General features: G+C 43.8%; 1 protein-coding gene across 7 annotated transcripts; it reads left to right on the top strand.

Moving 5' to 3' along the window:
- Positions 1-1,005: 1,005 nt before the first annotated feature.
- LOC125525639 (citrate synthase, mitochondrial-like) lies at positions 1,006-9,852 on the top strand. Of its 7 annotated transcripts, none has more exons than XM_087536361.1 (18): positions 1,006-3,735; positions 3,984-4,085; positions 4,346-4,402; positions 4,622-4,724; positions 4,807-4,867; positions 4,938-5,031; positions 5,116-5,212; positions 5,427-5,525; positions 5,938-6,045; positions 6,128-6,168; positions 6,850-6,936; positions 7,079-7,135; positions 7,297-7,394; positions 7,577-7,654; positions 7,838-7,885; positions 7,970-8,037; positions 8,222-8,276; positions 9,792-9,852. In XM_087536361.1, exons 1-4 carry the CDS (start codon positions 3,658-3,660, stop codon positions 4,655-4,657), a joined length of 273 nt encoding a protein of 90 aa, XP_087392487.1. In that variant the 5' UTR covers positions 1,006-3,657; the 3' UTR covers positions 4,658-4,724; positions 4,807-4,867; positions 4,938-5,031; positions 5,116-5,212; positions 5,427-5,525; positions 5,938-6,045; positions 6,128-6,168; positions 6,850-6,936; positions 7,079-7,135; positions 7,297-7,394; positions 7,577-7,654; positions 7,838-7,885; positions 7,970-8,037; positions 8,222-8,276; positions 9,792-9,852. The 7 variants fall into 7 exon arrangements, with proteins under 7 accessions (XP_087392487.1, XP_087392486.1, XP_087392485.1 ...); XM_087536364.1 differs by having other exon boundaries at positions 1,008-3,735; XM_087536360.1 differs by having other exon boundaries at positions 6,128-6,936; positions 9,798-9,852.
- Positions 9,853-19,606: the final 9,754 nt, after the last annotated feature.

Here is a 19,606-nt window from a genome sequence, read left to right as displayed (position 1 = left end):
AGATCAGGATGACACCAGGCCCCAATCCTCCGATCACTTTTGATCTGTCAAAGTACATGGTCCAGTACTCCGACTGGAAGACTTGAGGCGAAAGGGTAGAGCTTGCAACTAGATAGCCTTGCTAGTCCAGCAAACGCTCGCAACCGGCCATGGACTCGATCACTTGGTTTATACGTGGCAGCGCGAATGGATCCTTGGGCATGCCTCAACACACATGCGTCAAGTGTGGTTCTTCTTTGCATACAGAGCAACTAAGGAGGCCAAGGATTGAAAGAACGATCAAGAGAGAAGAGGAATAGAGGATTGATAGGGAGAAACAACCAGTGGCAAAGGCATGGGGTGGCTAGCATGGGCCAGGCCCCTCTCCAACATGATGAGTTTTCTTGTATATACACACACAAAAGTAGCATCATTTTTTCCTTCGATACCCCCTCCCTCGACACTAGTACTTGAGGAATCCTGCACCGCCACTAGAAACAACACCAATTACGGGAGAAGGGATCGGAACAGAGGAGGGGGAGTAACGGTGGAGCTTAGAGACAAACGAAGAATCAAATTGGGAGAGGAAGGGGATCAACGGGGAGGGAAGAGCCGGCACCACGCCGGTCCTCGGACTACCGCTGAAAGTCGCCTCGAACACAGTCAACGTATCCTCACTATCATAGCTGGGCAACTAAGACCTTTAGTTTTTTTTAATTTGAAACAAGCTTGGACCTTAACTTATTTTTGTTAGGAGTAGGATCGCTTGGACTTTAAGTTGATGCCAACGAAATGAAAACACCGTGGATGTCTTTTTGCACCAACATATTTTTTCTGAGATAAGACACGACACACAGCCTAACATGACCAAATGGGCCGGTCTGCTCATGTGCGCCGGCCTAATAGCCGTGGTCTGCACGCAACCGCCTCTGCCTCGAGCACCCTCGCTAGAAATTTCACGACCCGCCTCGAGCACCCGATCCCAATCTGAGGCTCCCAACGGTAATATCTCCGACCGACCGATCCCTCGCCCTGCCCACCCGGTCCGGATCCAGCCCCAACCCACCACCACCAGCTCCACTTCCCCTCCGGTTTCCGCCGCCCGCCGAAGCCGTCTCCGGCAAGGACCCGGCCGACGACGCCGCCCCTTCCCCGGCGGCCTGTCCGCGGCCACGCGCGCCTGTCCTCCCTCCCCGCGCCCTGGCCGTGGCCCGCCGGTCTGCTCCTCCTCTCTTCTCCCGGGGCCCCGGGCCCTGCCTCCCGCCTCGCCTCGCCTCCTCGCGCCTGGTTTGGATTCGCTCGTCCTCCATTCGCCGTCCGTTTAGGCTTCGAACCGCGCCTGATTTGGTTCTTGCTCGTGCTCAATTCGTCAGTTTGGAGTCGCGCCTGCTTTGATTTTGCTCGTCCTCGCCGTCGCCCGTCTGCGGTCGCCGTCGGGTTCGATTTTGCTCATCCTCGCCGTCGTCGTCCGTGTAGAGTCACGCCCAGTTCGATTTTGCTCGTCCTCGCCGTCGTCCGTTTAGAGTCGCCTCCGATTCAATTTTGCTCGTCGCCGTCGTCCGTTTAGAGCCGCGTCCGGTTCGATTTCGCTCGTCCTCGCCGTCGTCCGCTTAGAGTCGCGTCCGAATCATTCTTGCTCGTCCTCGCCGTCGTCCGTGTAGAGTCGCGCCTGGTTCGATTTCGCTCGTCCTCGCCGTTGTCCCGATGCCCTCCCGTGTTCTTGGCCCGTCTCGTTCGCCTCGTCGGGGTTCTCCGTCTCGTTTGCGAACTAGCAATTCTTTCTGCGTGCGCTTCTGTTGTCCGAGGGAGAGATCCTGGGTTTCGTGTACGCGCCGGTTGCAGGAACGAACAGGTCTGGTTTGAAATTGGATTACGGCGGGAGATGGGGAGCAACGTTCGTTTATCGTGCTAGTTCAGACCTGTTGCTCTTGGTGATTTTCAGAACTCAAACGCATGCTCTCTTGTGCTACTCTGTCAATTCTTGCCCCTCTGTCAGTTCTTGTTTGGCCCTCTGTCAATTCTTGAGTTCCAGGGTCGGTTAACTCTTGAGTTCTTGTTGTACCGGCTAGGCGTGTGTGTTCTGATGGTGTGTATTGTTTATGTTCTTGTTGTACCTGCAATTTGTTTCTTTTTATCATGCTTTGCCAGCTGCTTAACTAATTGAACACCTGCTACTGCTACTGCTGGACAAGGTTCCTTCTTTTCTTCCTGATGTTGCTATTTCCATTGAAGTACTCATAGGAGTTCTGGATGAGCTGCTGCTAGTTAGTTCCCCTTAGACTACATCCTAGATTGCATAGTATAACTCGAGAATTTTTGTCATTGCACACCTGGGCATATAATTCTGTTTTGAGCATAATGCCAGAATTTATTTATCCATGAAAGCACGCTCATCACATGTTTTTTTATCAATGCCGCTAACTACTGTCACGTCCCTTCACTTTGGACAACAATTTCAATGAAACTCTAATGTGGACATGTGCTGCTTGTTTTCTTGTGATGATGGTGATCCAGTTGACTAGCTCAACTCTTATGCTGTGACATTTGTTAATCCCCAGTTAGTGTGCCTGAAAAATTGTTGTTTGTCCTGTTAAATTTTATGGCATCAACTCGGTATAGTGATTATTGACCTAGTATTTGTTTAGTGTAGACAACTAACTTCTTTTTTCTTAAATTTTTAGCGATATGTGTGTTCTGCTATGTCTTATGTTGATAGTATGTTCTTTTTTTTTGGTACTAGAATAATGCTTTTCTTGATTTGCCTAGACTTTATGACAATTAATTTATAGTGCGATCATTGATCATTGAGCTTCTGACATCCTATTGCATACAATTCTGTTGTAATGTTTGTTGGATCATTGAGTAGTTCATATTGATTCTGAGTTTGTTGGATCATTGAACTTCTGCGTGCGCTTTTGTTATCTGAGAGAAATTCACGATCCTGCGTTTCGTTTTTACGGCGGAGCGAGGAACGATTACGTTTCATGTTCATGCGTTTTTGTGTTCGCGGTTTTGAATTTGGATTACGGAGACGGGGAGAGGCCAAACCTCACTTTGCAAGGTCAGTTTCAGATTAGTTCCGTCGCTGCATTGTTCGTCGGCGATTTCCAGACCTCAAACGCATGCACCCTTATGATACTCTGGTTTGGCTCGTTGGTCGTTACGGTTGTTCTTATGTTCTTGAATAACCCCATCTTATACGCAGAGATGGGGTGATTCGTTATGGTTCTTCTGATGGTTGCGTATGTTCTTTTGAATTGGGTTCTTCTTGTAATGCTTTGCTTATGTTCCCAATGTCTGTCTTTCCATATAGGCCGTGGTGTGTTTTATACTGTACAATCTATGGTGTGTTTTACACTATCTGATGCGGAATGTAGAAATATTGATATCACTTTTGTGCTATTATACTAGATATGGTGTGTTTTATCCAAGTTATTAACCACATCTCTTACAAATTTTCCTTGAGATGGTATATGCCAGGAGTGATTGATGTCTCGATGAATATAATCATTTATACTAACTTGGTATTGGTAGTTCCTGAGGTAACACACCAGTACTTGTTTAGTGCAGACAACTAACTATTCTTTTTTCTGAACTTTTTTGTGATATGTGTGTTATGTGGATATCATATTCTAATGCTTTTCTAAGTATTTAAGGTGCAGACTTGTGGATTTGGACATGTCACATTTGCTCTTTATTGTGTTGCTAAGGACACTGAAAGGTTTGGCTGAGCTACTGCACGTCCTGGCTAATCAGGTACACTTGATTTTATGTGTAGTTGATGTTCTCTGCCACATCATGCTCAACTTGTGCTTGCCAAATGGATCTCCTGGAACAAATTGTTCGTAATAATGAACAAATTGCAAAACTTGTGGCTGTGCTATTTACCCACTTGCTTTTGCACACGGTGTTAAGAAGAAGAAAAACATAGGTCCTGCTATTTTAAAATGTTGTATTTACTATTTTGATGTGCATAAACTGAGAATAGTCACCATATACTGCAGGAAGTGTTGCTATGGATCAAATCTGTAATGGAAGAGACTGGAAGTAACATTACAACCGACCAACTTAAAGAATATGTATGGAAGACACTGAAGAGTGGAAAGGTAGCTTATCTCAAACCGAGTTCTATCTATTCAACTATCAAGCACTAATTATTGCTCAAGGACTATAGTTTTATATACCTCATGATCTTGTTTGTGAGTAGAGAAAATAATCCAATATAGGGAAACCTAAATATCTATATATAGCTTCATGCATCATATCCCTCTTATGCACCGCATTTTAGAAATCTAAATATCCATGTCTTCTTTAGTGTTATTGTTTGGGAGTTCTTGTTGAAGCTGGTTAATTTATACCTGTGCAGAAAAATGTACAAAGAATGCCTACATCATGCTTATCATCTTGTGGAAGAAATCATCCAGTGAGTTTACTGCTATTCCAGTGTCTTCATGTAAATCTCATAGAGAATGTTTATCTCTGGATTTGTTTCACTACCACAAATAACTGACGTAATATCTGTTTATGTGGGCTTTGTAACTTCTCACTATATCTTCTTCGGTGACTTTGTAATTGCTTGTTATTATGTAAAAAAGTTCTGCAACATTCTTGATCTATAACCGTGCTGGCTATCTATATGCAGGTTGTAGTGATTAGAGAAGCTTGCAGAACTGTATGAATCTGAACAACAATGGTTAAGAGCAGCACAAATGCTTAGTGGCATCTGACTTGGACTCGGGAATCAGGTTGAAACAAGCTTTTGTCTCTCTTTACATGTCATTGGATTTTCTAAGTCCGGGAAAATCTAACCATCCTCTTAAAAACCAGGATGCTTGAGGACACAAACAAATTATCCAAGTGCGTCCAGATTGCACGACTCTATTTGGAGGTTAGTCCTATTTTTAACCTTTGTCGTCATTGCATTGTCAGCTAGACTAATGTAGTTCTTCATTTTGTAGGATGATGATGGAGTGAATGCTGAAGCTTTTATCAACAAAGCCTCATTTTTTGTCACAAACAGCAACCAGGAAGTTCTGAACTTTACAATACAAGGTTTGTTGGTTCAGAAACAGTTTAATAATCTATCTGTCCACAACTAAGGATTAAAATTTAGTTTCCTTCTTATATCTCTTGTAGGTCTGCTATGCGAGAATTTTAGATCTAAAGCGTAAATTCTTGGAAGCTGCACTTCGATACTATGGTATCTGTCAAATTGAGCAACGCCAAATTGGGGGTGAGTAAGGCTTACTCCAATCAGTTGTAGATTTGTTTCTCTCTTCTGCAATTTACTCCTTTTTAATGTTCCGTCTTGTATGGTTCTTTGTTGCCTTGCCGGTGTAGTGGCTGTATGTAATAAATTACCCTACTTGATACTCATGTTTAAGTACTGCAGTGGTTATTAGCAAATCGTGTTTGGAACTAATATTGCCTCCATATTTTATTCTCAGAAATCTTGATAGAACATGTTTCTTGGTGCTGCTGTAACATGCACAATATTGGCTGGTGCTGGCCCACAATGCTCTTGTGTTCTTGCTACATTGTACAAGGTATTGGCTCTTAGTTCATCTCAGTGCCCTGTGATTTCACACCTTTTTTATTCAGCTTATTATCATCAATTGCTACAGTAACTTGTAACCATCATGATCGTCTTGTCTCTTGATCCTGTTTTGCCAATTAGAAACCATCAATGTCGTGCGGCTTTATGGAGTCGCGCCATTTATTTAGAGTTTTAGTCTCACTGGGTTAAGTTTTTACCACCTCCATTGCATGCATGCCCATTCTGAGATTTAACATTGACTATTGTTTATGAGTTTATGGGAAGTTTGCACTGCAAAACTATTCTAGTTGAATGCTAAACAAGAGATCTAACATAGAGATCTAAGGTTGCTTTTCACTGTTGATCTTATTTGAACTTACAAGTCAAAATTATAAATTACTGATGTCTGGCTGCATCCATAGGTTGTTCCTGGCTATGGTCATGGAGTTCTACGTAATACAGACCCAAGATACTCATGTCAAAGGGAGTTCATATTGAAATATTTACCCGGGGATCCACTTTTCCAACTGGTTAGTTAGAATCCTTCATCTAACTGCATGGTTTCTCTTTGGTTCGACAGTCTCAGTGGAACATATTATTATTCCCTTTCAGGAACGAAGATCTGAATCACCCTCACCCCTCTAGAGAAATCAGTTTAGTCATTCAAGTTCTAGAATTTCTTTATAATTTTCTGGGTTTACTTCGGTCTTGCATGCATTAGCTTTCTATTTGTGCCCCTATCTATGCATGTTTCTTGTGTGCAAGCGCTCCATTTTGTTTGTGTGACTCTGTGTGGCTTGATTATGTGTGTGGCTTGAGTCTGTATGTGTTGATTATGTGTGTGGCTTGATTGTGTGTGTGGCTTGACTGTGTGTGTGGGCTTGACTGTGTGTGTGAGATCGTGTGTGGCTTGATGGTGAATATGTGTGTGGCTTGACTGTGTGTGTGACTCTGTGTGGCTTGATTATGTGTGTGGCTTGACTCTGTATGTGTGGCTTGATTATGTGTGTGGCTTGATTGTGTGTGTGGCTTCACTGTGTGTGTGGGCTTGACTATGTGTGTGAGATTGTGTGTGGCTTGATGGTGAATATGTGTGTGGCTTGACTGTGTGTGTGTGTGTGTGACTGTGTGTGAATATTGCATTTATTTGATGGTGTGGCTTGTATAACTTGTGTTCTATATGTCACGATTGATTGTTGCTTGTTGAATGTGAACAGACCTAAAACTATTCTTTTTTCTATACTTTTTTATGATTATGTCTTATGTGGATATCATACTCTTTTTTGTATTACTTCTGTCCAGTCACTGGAATAACGCTTTTCTAAGTATTTAAGGTACAGACATGTGGATCTGGACATGTCACATTAGCTCTTTATTGTGTTGCTAAGGACACTGATGGTTTGGGTTTGCATACAATGCAGGTACATTTACGTTCTTTACATTTTGCAGTGCTGATGCCTGAAGTTATTTAGCCAAATTTTGCTACTTCTGGCTACTTAAGTTTTTAGATGTGCTATATCCATAACTACCTATTGGCACCTGATATTTGTGCTCAAAATCCAGTACCAACAAAACGGTCTCATTGCAAGGTGGACGTATAGGCAAGCAATGTCAAGAGAGGTATTGTTTTGATTGTTTTATTTTTATGGTTTGCTTAGATGCATTCCCCCCTTTGTGTAAGACAAATAGGGAATGTTTACTAATTCAGAAACACACTCTGGTTATGTGAAGAGCTGATTGGTAAATATGAAGCTGATTTTGAAATGAATTCATACATATAGAGAGAAGCTTGGACTATTGAGGAGGAACATGCACTGATTAATGCCCATTGGGTATATGGGAATAAATGGGCAGAAATAGCACAAGTTCTTCCTAGAAGGTACTGCCAAACAACTTACATCTTATTGGGATAATGTATAGCCTAGCCTTGGTCCTCTTTGTTACCAGATTCCTAGCCCTTGCCACTTCCTCATTCTTTCTTGGACATCATACCGTGTACCAGACATCTGAACATTGCAGGAATTGGGTACTTCTGTTTGTGTAACTTCTATTTGTTCTTAGGTTCTTCTCACCTACAGCTAAAGTCAAAGACGACAAACCAAGTGAATTATTGGAGTTGCAAGATACACATAATCATTGGTAAGTTTCTATCCTTTCAAATGGCCGGGGCATGAATTTTGATCAGTTTGTCTGACTTTTTTATACTGAATCCTTGATTCCTTGAGAACTTTGATATACATACATGAATAATTACTTATGCTGTTATGATCATAAACTGATTTCCATGTATATTTGACTCATATGATGCTTATTACATCACAGGTCATCTAAATCTTCTTTTCTAATATGACTGTTGGTGCTGCTCATGACGTAAGCTACTTTTCTTTCTTCAAGAATAATAGGAACATCATTTACATTGGTCACTCACATTTTAAGTTGCTAATGTCATTTCAGGCTAGCCATCGGCTTGGAAGCGATGAGAGGCAACCACTGTTGTCAACTTGAAACGTATAATTTTTTAGGTATGAATGGCTTACCTTAGCCAGAATTTCTATAAGAATGTTGCTCATGTTACATGCCTTGCTTTCTCTAGTAAGTAGAACAAGAACACATTTAACATTTCTTTTCCGTCCATAGGCCTACAAACTTGTGGGTAGTGATGAAGATAATCGCTTAATCAACCTCTAACCAGCTTCTCGTTTTCAGGAACGAAGATCTGAGTCACCCTCACCCCTCGAGAGAAATCAGTTTAGTCATTCAGGTTCTGAAATTTCTTTATAGATTTCTGAGTTTACGTTGGTCTTGCATGTATTTACTTCGGTCTATTTCTTTTTGTTTCTTGTGTGCAAGTGCTCCATTCTGTGTGTGTCTGACTGTGTGTGGCTTGACTCTCTTGTGTGCGTGTGGCTTGACTGTCTGTGTGCGTGTGGCTTCACTCTCTTGTGTGCGTGTGGCTTGACTGTTTGTGTGTGTGACTATGTGTTTGACTGTCTGTGACTCTTGTGTGCGTGTGGCTTGACTTTTTGTGTGTGTGAATGTGTGTTTGACTGTCTGTGACTCTCTTGTGTGCGTGTGGCTTGACTGTTTGTGTGTGTGACTGTGTGTTTGACTGTGTGTGAATATTGCATTTGACTGTGATGTGGGACTGTGTGTTGTGTGACTGTGAATATTGTGCATTTGACTGATGTTTCACTATGTGTGTGTGTGTGTGAATATTGCATTTTGACTATGATTGTGTGTGTGATTGTGTGTGGCTTGACTGTGTGTGTGTGGCTTGTATGCTTTGCTGAATGATTGATTGGTGTGGCCTAACACTGCCTTTGCCGGTCCCAAGCCCGGATGTGAAAATGTGGAGGGAGCTGCAGTACCTCCTTTGTATTGTTTGCCTTAGAAGTGTGGAAATCCATGGTTTAGGTTATTGTCCTAATCGAATAGAGAATCTTAAGATAATGTGGGATTCAAGCTTGAAATGCATCCTTCCTTGCTATAACAATATTAAAGGTAGGAAGATTTTGTAGTTCTTCATAAGTTGTGGGTCAATCGTTAATACAACGTATGTGGTTCGGTCGACCCGTTGTCCAACTTGCTACCTCTCCGATCCAACCGGAGTTTGTGCAAAGCACGTCTAGGCTAACCGTGTCCGTCCTGCCCTCAATCTTCCTTTTTTTAGCCCTAAAAAATCTTCCTTTTTTTCTTCGCTCGCGTGACTCCTTCGGTTCTGCCCCCGGCCGACCCCCCAATCTCACCTTCCGAACGTGCAGCCAACTCCACCTCCGCCTCCTTCGCGCGTGGCCAGCAGCGGCACACACCACACACTTTTCTCTGAGATTGTTGCACGGCAGGATCGACGGTGGCAGGTGGGTCTACCACCCCAACGACGGTATGGCCTGGCCTGAACCATGAGTGTGGGGCTCAACAACGTCTTTTGCTTTCTGATTATTGATTGATTTGTTCCTCATATTATTTTTAATGTCGTTTCGTGATTTTTTTTCCCAGTTTCGTAGCATAATGTGTGTTCCTTACAGGCTAGAAACGCAATTAACTCAATCATGTGAAATATGTAGTTATAGGCAGGTGTGTACAGTTAGGCTCAAGTTTTATAGTGTCAAACTGTGATCTTGATATGCCAATTGTGTCATTTATGTTGTGTGGCTGATTTGGCATCCAATGCATCCCATGCCTATGTGTGTTCTGTTATTTCTTATGTGGATATCATATTCTATTTTTGTATTACTGTTGTCCAGTCACTAGAATAATGCTTTTCTGAGTATTTAAGGTACAGACATGTGGATCTGGACATGTCACATTTGCTCTTTATTGTGTTGCTAAGGACATTGTTCCTACAGCAGTTTCTGAACATGGCACGGTTCCAACATCAACTCAATCATGGGGCGCATCTGCAACAGTTGGATATTTTCATTCAGCTCCAGTACCACCACAAGCATCACATGTTTATTACTCTGATATAATTTCTTGCATCATTGATACAGTGGTACTTATTTTTATTCAGTTACAGATGGATCCTACTTTGCATACTGGAGCATTCTCTCGTTCGAACTATGTTCCACCGGCAGCATTTGGTGTTGGTAGTGTATCTGAAGCATTCCCTACGGACACAGACACTCTTTTTTGTTCCTGTTCATATTCGACTTGGATATTAACATGGTCCTCATTTCAAGTCGATATACTGGACTTGAATCATTTGCAGGATGAAGTCAAAGCGACACGGATAGCAACAATCAACAAGGAAATTAAACGTGTGTTGACAGAAGTTGTTCTGAAGGTTTGTCATTGCATGGAGGTTATTTACTTATTTAGCTAGGGTTAGCAGTACTTCTGTTCTAATTCAGCAAGACTGCCATTTCTTACTTCTGTACTTTTTTCATTTCCAGGTTACTCATGATCCTTTTAATGAGATCGAGACCGAGTTATGATTGAAGATGATTCTTCAGCTGAACATGAGTGAATTATACTAAAACTTAATGTAAATGGGTAAATTACATTGCTGATTATCACCTTTGTCTTGCAGCAAATGAGACCGCGGGTGTCTCTAGCTCAAAGGAGCTTGGTCTGGGAGAATCAAAAGTCAAGACCACAACTAAAGTTGTAGCCCCTGCTAAGCCAAACAATGCTAGCTCTTATGGAACTGGGCTAAGTTCTCCTAAAGTTGCTCTCTTGGTCTTGCTAGTTATGATTCAAATGACGAGGATGATGGTGATGATAAGGGTTTAATTTCAAATTTTCCATCTGAAATTAAAGTTGGTGCAGCTCATCCTAAATAAAGCAAGTTCTTAAAAAACACAAAGCGTACATGGTTTCCCAGAATTTGTTTTCTAAAGAAGGAAGAGCTTATTATTATAGATGTGGATAAGTCTTGCATGTATTAGCTTTGTTTTTTGGCCACGATCTATGTCTGTTTCTTTCCATGTGTGTGATGTGCCCCTATCTATGTATGTTTTTGTCTGTTTCTTGTGTGCAAGTGCTACATTGTGTTTGTGTGACTGTGTGTGTGATGTGCCCATATCTATGTTTGTTTCTTTGTCTTTCTTGTGTGCAAGTGCTTGATTGTGTGTGTGCTTGTGTGACTGTGTGTGGATTGCATTTGCTTGATTGTGTGTGTGCTTGTGTGACTGTGTGACTTGTGTTTTGTATTGTTGTGGTTTAACACTGCCTTTGCCGGTCCCAAGTCTGGATGCGAAAATGTGGAGGGAGCCGCAGTTACCTCCTTAAAATTACACTGTCCTATCTTTGAGTAGTGAGTCTTCACGTTGTAGCCCTTGCTATGAAAAGTCTAGCAGGTGTAATTTTCTTTAGAATTTGTCTTGTCTCCTAAATTAATATCGCTGGATTCTTAAATATTGTCAGCACCGATGTTCTTCTCTGCTAATATATACACTTTTACTAAAAACCAGTTGTTTCTTATTTGGCTTTAGGTTGAATTTTGTGGCTGTCTGATCATGCACGAATCAAAGCGTCGCAGGTGTCCCTCATTTGTTTGTCACTTGAAAGTGTGTGTTGGGATTATTTGTCGTTTGGCTTTTTATTCGGGTTGTGGGTCGCCCACTCTTGTTTGGCCTCCGACTCGTGTGGGGTGTCCTTTTCAGTTGTGTGTCATTTCTAGAGGGGGTGGGTTGCTGAGTGTGTGTGTGAGAGAGTGGGTGGGGGAGCCGACTTCGGCACACCACCAGTAAGGCACCGTGTACGCTCGTGTGTAGCTGACTTCGGCGCACGGCCAGTAAGGCAATATATCGGCTCGTGTGTAGCCGAATTCGACGCACGGATAGTAAGGCACTATGTAGCCTCGTGCGTCCCTTTTCCCCCTCTTTGATTCAGTTCATTTTCGAGGAAGAGCAGGCACCTCATTCTTGTCCAAGAGCCAAAAACCTAGTCTCCTCAGTGTTTGAGTGCAGCTGTGCGGGGTGATGGGGGAGAAATTGGTAGCCATCCAACTCAACCTAGGGTGGGGGGGGGGGTGAATATAATCTATTGTCGACCCCCTCCCCTACTCCCGAAATAGCATGAGATAATGATGTAAAAATGAGTAGCTCATCGGTTTGAGGGGGGCTGTGCCAGCATGTGTTTTATTGGGTCGAAAGTGGTGGTGTTTTTTCTGCCATTTATGTTATTTTAGAGTCTATTTTGTGCCGTGTACAATGCTCTTCATTAGCATGAGGGATAATAGACCTTGTATGCAGATTTTTGGGACTCGGTTCGTTGAATATATCAGCAAAAAGGCCTGTGCGTTGCAAGGGAAAAATAATAATCTCCAATGGTCATGACCACATTTTGCTGCACCATCTAGATGCACTATCACTCTCAATTTTGTGAAATCATGAACATTTTTTAAACTCTTGAATTTGAAATTATGAATATTTATGAAATTATGAACATTTTATACTATTTGCAAACATTTTTTTACCAAGTTGTAAACATTTTTTAAATAATTTTCTGGAATCGACGAACATTTTTCTGAAAATTGGTGTATTTTTTGAAATTCACAAACATTTTTTTGATTTAACAAACATTTTTTAAATGCATGATCATTTTTTGAATGAGTGAACATATTATGAACGAATAAACTATTTTATAAGTCACGAACAGTTTTTGAATTTTTAGGATATTTTTTCATTCATGAAATTTTTTTCAATTGGTGAAATTTTGTTCAATTTCATTAAAATATTTAATACATGAACTTTTAAAAAAGTCATGAACATCTCTTGATTTCCCAAATTGTTTTCAAAATTTTGAACAATTTTTTATAAGCAATTTTTTAATAATTTCGCGAACATTTTTTGAATTCCCAAACATTTTATGATTTATTAAACCTTTAATTCAAATTTCTATTTTTTTATTCTGAATTTGTTTTGAAGTCCCAATTATTTAGTAGGAAAAACAAAAACAGAAACGAAAAATAAAAATATAAAAAATGAAATTTAAGAAACAGGCCGCCCGGATGTGGGCCGGCCCAAACGGGCACACTGCATCTTCTCCCAGCGCACAGAGGTCCCATTAATCATTTGTTGTTTGCTGATGACAGCTTATTCATGTTCAAAGCAAATGACGCGGCATCAACTATTATTAGAGATACAGTTCAGCAATGCTTCGGGACAGAGAGTGAACTTGTCAAAATCCTCCATCTTTTTTGGTAAGGACTGCCCGGAGTCTAGAAGGAACTCTGTCAAATCTATACTCACCGTACCAAATGAGTCATTGAATGAAAGTACCTTGGTCTGCCGTATGTGCGAAAAAGTAAGAATGGTTCATTTAAATACATAAAAGACAGATTGTGGGAAATGGTTCAAGGATGGATAGAAAGGTGTATGGCGTCGTTGGGGAATGGAATTTTGATAAAGTCTATTGCCCAGGCGATCGCAACTTACTCTATGTCATGCTACCTTGAGGACTTTGTAATGAGGTAAACACAATGCTTCGAAATTTTTTTTTGGGGAAGTAAGGACGGAAAAAGAAAGACGGCTTGGGTTTTTTTGGGAAGATCTCACCGTGCCAACACTACTAGGAAAAAGGCTAGCAGCAGCGCTGGTTCTAGGTATATATATCAGTAGCGCGGGGACCGGCGCTACTAATAAGGCGCTACAGCTAACCCGTAGCAGTAGCGCATGCACACCCACGCTACTGCTATACAAGTGTAGCAGCAGCGCGCTTCGTGGAAGCTCGCTACTGCTAATAGCTCTAGCGCGCTTTGCCTGGACGCGCTACTGCCACCGTGGCGCTGCTACTAACTTTTCTCCACTCGCTACTGCTAATTTTAGTAGTTTTTTTTTCAGCATATTTGTTTTGTATTTGAATAGGCTTTATACAATAATCTTTAGCATAATATACACATACAAATGTAATCATAGCATATATATACAAATAGTCTCATCAAATCATGTCATCATCATAATCATCATCCAACACAAAATGGTCTCTCGTCATCATCTCGAAAATAGCGATACAAATCTCGATTACTTGCAACTACATCGTCATCCATCTAAACAATGATATACGTGAGAAGAGCTATCACTTTGCGTGAACCTAAACTAACTACTGGCTGTCGCTCGGAAACCGGAAACCGGTACACCTAGTCCTGACATTCCAGCCACTCATCATATACTCCTGGCGTAGCACTTCTTCGCCATCGATGATCTATACACCTGCATCGTCACATGAGTCGATGATATGCAACATATATAGTTGAGCAACAGAAAGAGAGAGACTTGGCAAAAATAGAAGCAACATATCATAAGCATAAATAATAAAGTTCATCGTACCCAAAATGCCCTAACTAGAGTGATCTTCGCTAGTCGAGGAGGAAATTACATCACAAATAAAGTTTCATCGTGCATAATTCAAAGTTTCGTCATACAGATAGTATGGACTAAACGGACACATTGTCATATATCGACAATCACTCCATGTCGTGCCATCCATCCAAGTCAGGGAGATAGTCCCCGAGCTTAGTGAAAGGCTCCGCGACATTTGTCCTTCTTCGTAGCACATCCCTGTTTTTTCGACGACCTCCTTCATGATGATTTGGGCAAGTTCGCGCTGGATGTGATAGAACTCAGCTCGAAGTCGTTGATCCTCGATATCTCCTAAGTTCTTTGCCCATTGCAGAATATGGGCATCGCCGGATGTAGGTGACATGTGAAGGTTCTGGTGATCCCGTCTGTACTCCAGCATCTGGTGTAGGACATAGAATCCATCATTAAGAGAATCACTCAGTTGCTAGATGCAGCAGAAGTCAGTCTTATGGCCTGTGACGCCCTCGATTTGATTGTACACTAATCATACACGTAAACAGGTACGATCAAGATCAGGGACTCACGGGAAGATATCACAACACAACTCTACAAAAAAAATAAGTCATACACGCATCATATTACAAGCCAGGGGCCTCGAGGGCTCGAATACAAGAGCTCGATCATAGACGAGTCAGCGGAAGCAACAATATCTGAGTACAGACATAAGTAAACAAGTTTTCTTTAAGAAGGCTAGCACAAACTGGGATACAGATCGAAAGAGGCGCAGGCCTCCTGCCTGGGATCCTCCTAAACTACTCCTGGTCGTCGTTAGCGGCTTGCACGTAGTAGTAGGCACCTCCCGAGTAGTAGTAGTCGTCATCGACAGTGGCGTCTGGCTCCTGGACTCCAACGCCTGGTCGCGGCAATCGGGTATAGGAAAGGGGAAAAGGGGGAGCAAAGCAACCGTGAGTACTCATCCAAAGTACTCGCAAGCAAGGAGCTACACTACATATGTATGCATTGGTATCAAATGGAAAAGGGGGTAACATATGTGGACTGGACTGCAGAATGCCAGAATAAGAGGGGGATAGCTAGTCCTATTGAAGACTACGCTTCTGGTAACCTCCATCTTGCAGCAGAGGAAGAGAGCAGATGGTCAGTTCACCAAGTAACATCGCATAACATAATCCTAACCGATGATCCTCCCCTCGTCGCCCTGTGAGAGAGCGATCACCAGTTTTATCTGGCACTTGGAAGGGGCCCGGCCTTGGAAGATCAACACGTCGCAGCCCTACCTAGGCACAATAGAGAGGTCAGCACGCCGGTCTAAATCCTATGGCGCAGGGGTCTGGGCCCATCGCCCATTGCACACCTACACATTGCGAACACACCCGGTGAGCAGACCTAGCCTCCCTTATACAAGAGCAGGCGTTCCAGTCCAACCGGCGCGCGCCGCTCAGTCGCTGACGTCACGAAGGCTTCGGCTGATACCACGACGTCGAGTGCCCATAACTGTCCCCGCGTAGTTGGTTAGTGCATATAGGCCAGTAGCTAGACTTAGGTTAAATACCCAGATCTCGTTAAGCATGTTATTTTGAATTAACCGCGAACGCCGACCAGGGCCAGGCCCACCTCTCACCTAGGTGGTCTCCGCCTGCCCTGTCACTCTACCTCAAAGTAACAGTCGAGGCCGTCAGGAATCCAGGCCCACCACTACCAGGGTGGAACCACCTGCCCCTTCAGCCCCTAACATCGGAATCACTTGCGGGTACTCAACGAGCCCGACTTTAGTCACAACATGTATAGTATGTATATATAGTAAAAACCCGTGATCAACACCCGAGTGATCACGGCCCGATAGTATAGCATGGCAGACTGACAAGAATGTAGGGCCACTGATGATAATATAGCATCCTATACTAAGCATTTAGGATTGCAGGTAAGGTATCAACAGTTGTAGCAACAATGACAGGCTATGCATCAGAATAGGATTAACGGAAAGTAGTAACATGCTACACTACTCTAATGCAAGCAGTATAGAGGAGAGTAGGCGATATCTGGTGACCAAGGGGGGGCTTTCCTGGTTGCTTTGGCAAGAGAGAGGGGTCGTCAACACCGTAGTCGTACTGGGTAGCAGCGACGTCGGTCTCGGTTTCTAGCGAGAGAAGAGGGGGAAGAAACAATAAATATTAAGCAAACAGATGCATAACGATGCATGACATGACAAGTAGCGATGCTAGGGGTGCCCTAATGCGGTATGAGGTGGTACCGATGAAGGGCGGAAACATCCGAGAAAATATCCCCGGTGTTTCGCATTTTCGGACAGATGAATCGGAGGGGGAAAGTTGCGTGGTCGCTACGCCGGGGATGCGTGGCGGATGAACGGGCTGCGTATCCGGGTTCGTCTCGTCGTTCTGAGCAACTTTCATGTACAAAGTTTTTCCATCCGAGCGACGGTTTATTTTATATTTATTTTAAAAGATTTAAATCAATTTTAGGATTTATTTAATTATTTAAATCAACATTGTCCAAAACAGTGCACGCTGATGTCAGCATGACGTCAGCAGTCAACAGAGACGTTGACTGGTCAAACTGACGTGTGGGCCTAGTGGGACCCACCTGTCATACACTGTTAGGTTGATTAGGGTTTAGGTTAAACTAATTATTGTTTAATTAAACTAACAGGTTAATTAGATTAATTAAATAGGATTAATTAACTTAATTAATTTAGTTAATTAATTAATTAATTAAATTTATTATTATTATTTTTTCCTTTTTTTTCTTTTTTTATAAAACCGTTCTGGGTGTGGGCCCCGTTCGTCATAGGCCCCAGGGGCCAAACGGGCGCAGGGTGGAGCGGAGGCCGAGAGGGCGCTCGCCCGCAGCAACGGCGAGGTCATGCCTGCGGCCGGTGGTGGCCTCAGGGCGGATGGTCGTCGGCAGGGCCGGTGCGGCGGAGCCGCGGCCAGCGAGAGGGACCGGGGGGGGGGGGGGAGCGTCGGGCGACACCGTAGAGGTGCGCGCGGCGGCAGCAAGCCGCATCGGAGCAGGGGCGGAGGGTAGGGGATGCGCGCGCGCGTAGGCGAGGGCCGAGGTGCGCGGGGCGGCGCGGTGCAGCTGCGGTGGCAGCGCAGGCGGGTGGCGGCGCTAGGCGCGGCGCAGATGGGCGGCGCTGCTGGAGCAGAGGCGAGGCCGCGAGCGAGTGCGGGCGCACTAGCGCGGTCTACGGGCGCGCGAGGATAGGGGAGAGAGACAGGCGCGGGGTGCGGGCGCGTGCGCGGTTCGGCGCGGGACAAGGCGGAGGCGAAGAACGGGGGCTCACGGGGGGGGGGGTCATAGGGTTCGGGGCAATGGTGGTTGGGGAGGACGACGACGACGACCCGACGAAGAGAAGGCAGACTGGCGAGGAGGAGGCGTCGGCAACGTGGCCGTGCGGCGAGGGCGGCTAGTGGCGGCCGGTTCCCCCTCCACGATCCCGATCCAATCGGGGGGACAGGAGGGGATATTTTGCGGGGAGTGGGGGTGTCGGTGGTTGACCGGGGGGATTGGGGGTTATGGAGAGGAGATGGGCCGGCCTGGTGGGTCGTGGCCTGCTGGGCCAGAGCCCCCGGGGGTGGGGGGTTCTTTCCTTTTTTTAGTTTGTTTTCTTTTTATGTATTTACTTTTCTGTTTTAAATCATTTTAGTTTACTTAGGCATTTTGTAAAACTGTGTCTTCTACACCATAATTATCTAGGTAATATTTAGTACAAACCAAACATTTTTATTTTAATGTTTGAAAACTTTTATTATTTAACTTTATTTTAAATTTGAATTTGAATCGGTTTTGAAGTAACCCGAGATTAACTACAGTGATTGAGGTGATGTGGCATCGTTAACGTGGGATTACTGTAGCATGATTATCCGGGCGTTACAAAACTCCTCCACTACAAGAAATCTTGTCCCGAGATTTAGGAGGTAGAAGGAAACAGTGCGGGGTATTCATCACGCAGGCAATCCTCGTGTTCCCAAGTGGCTTCATCTTCAGAGTGATGCGACCACCGGTCCTTGAGGAACTTGATCGCCTTTTGATGTGTGTGGCGTTCAGCTTGGTCAAGTATGTGGACCGGATGCTCTTTATAGGAGAGGTCCTGTTGCAATTCGAGCACTTCATGATCCACGGCTCGGATTGGATCCTTGAAGCAACGGAGGAGTTGTGACACGTGGAACACATCGTGAACCTGAGAAAGGTTGGACGGAAGCTCCAGTTGATACGCCACTTTTCCACGCCTTTAGAGAATAGTGAATGGGCCAATATAGCAAGGAGATAGCTTGCCCTTGATCCCGAAGCGGTGAGCACTCTTCATTGGTGTAACTCGAAGATAAGTCTTTTCGCCAGGTTGATAGACCATGTCTTTGTGATGACGGTCATACTGACTTTTCTGACGTGACTGAGCAGTCTTGAGATTCTCACGAATAATGCAGACTTGTTCTTCGGCTTGTTGGATAATATCCGGACCGAAGAGTGGACGTTCCTCAGTTTCTGACCAGTTCACAGGGGTCCGACACTTTTGTCCATATAGCACTTCGAAGGGGGACATCTTCAGACTAGCTTGATAGCTATTATTATAAGAGAACTCGGCATATGGAAGAGATTCCTCCCATTTCTTGCCGAAGGAAATTACACAAGCTGGAAGCATGTCTTCAAGAACTTGGTTGACACGTTCAACCTGTCCTTGCGACTGAGGATGAAACGCAGTACTGAATGACAGATGAGTTCCCATAGCTTCTTGGAAACTTGCCCAGAATCTTGAAGTGAACAAGCTGCCACGGTCTGAACTAATAACCAGTGGAATACCGTGAAGTCAAACTATTCTGGACATGTAGAGAGTTGCAAGCTGACTAGCAGCGATTGTTTCTTTGATTGCCAGAAAATGTGCAACTTTAGAAAGCCGGTCAATGACGACAAGAATAGCATCATTACCTTTCTGCGATTTGGGAAATCCAATGACGAAGTCCATTTCAACATGGTCCCATTTCCATTCAGGAGTAGAGATAGGTTGCAGAGTTCTAGCAGACCTTTGATGTTCTGCTTTGATACGACGGCAACCGTCACACTCAGCAACATAACGAGCAATGTCTTGCTTCATATTAGACCACGAGAATCTTTGACGAATATCCTGGTACATGTTTGTACTATCAGGATGGATGGACAGAGGCGTATCATGAGCTTCTTTCATAACCTCCTGTGTCATATCATGGGTTTTCTCTGAACATGGCACCACTAGGCGGCCTTTGAAGTACAAGGCGCCATCATCGGCGACAGTGAAGAATGAGGGCTTTCCTTCTGCTAGATGGCGTTTAATCTT

The sequence above is a fragment of the Triticum urartu genome, chromosome 7A (genome assembly GCF_056163025.1).
Source record: "Triticum urartu cultivar PI428250 chromosome 7A, HENAU_Tu73, whole genome shotgun sequence".
In the NCBI taxonomy this organism is placed as follows: domain Eukaryota; kingdom Viridiplantae; phylum Streptophyta; class Magnoliopsida; order Poales; family Poaceae; genus Triticum; species Triticum urartu.
The sequence above is the reverse complement of the archived record's forward strand: the minus strand, read 5'-3'. Positions and strand labels throughout refer to the sequence as shown.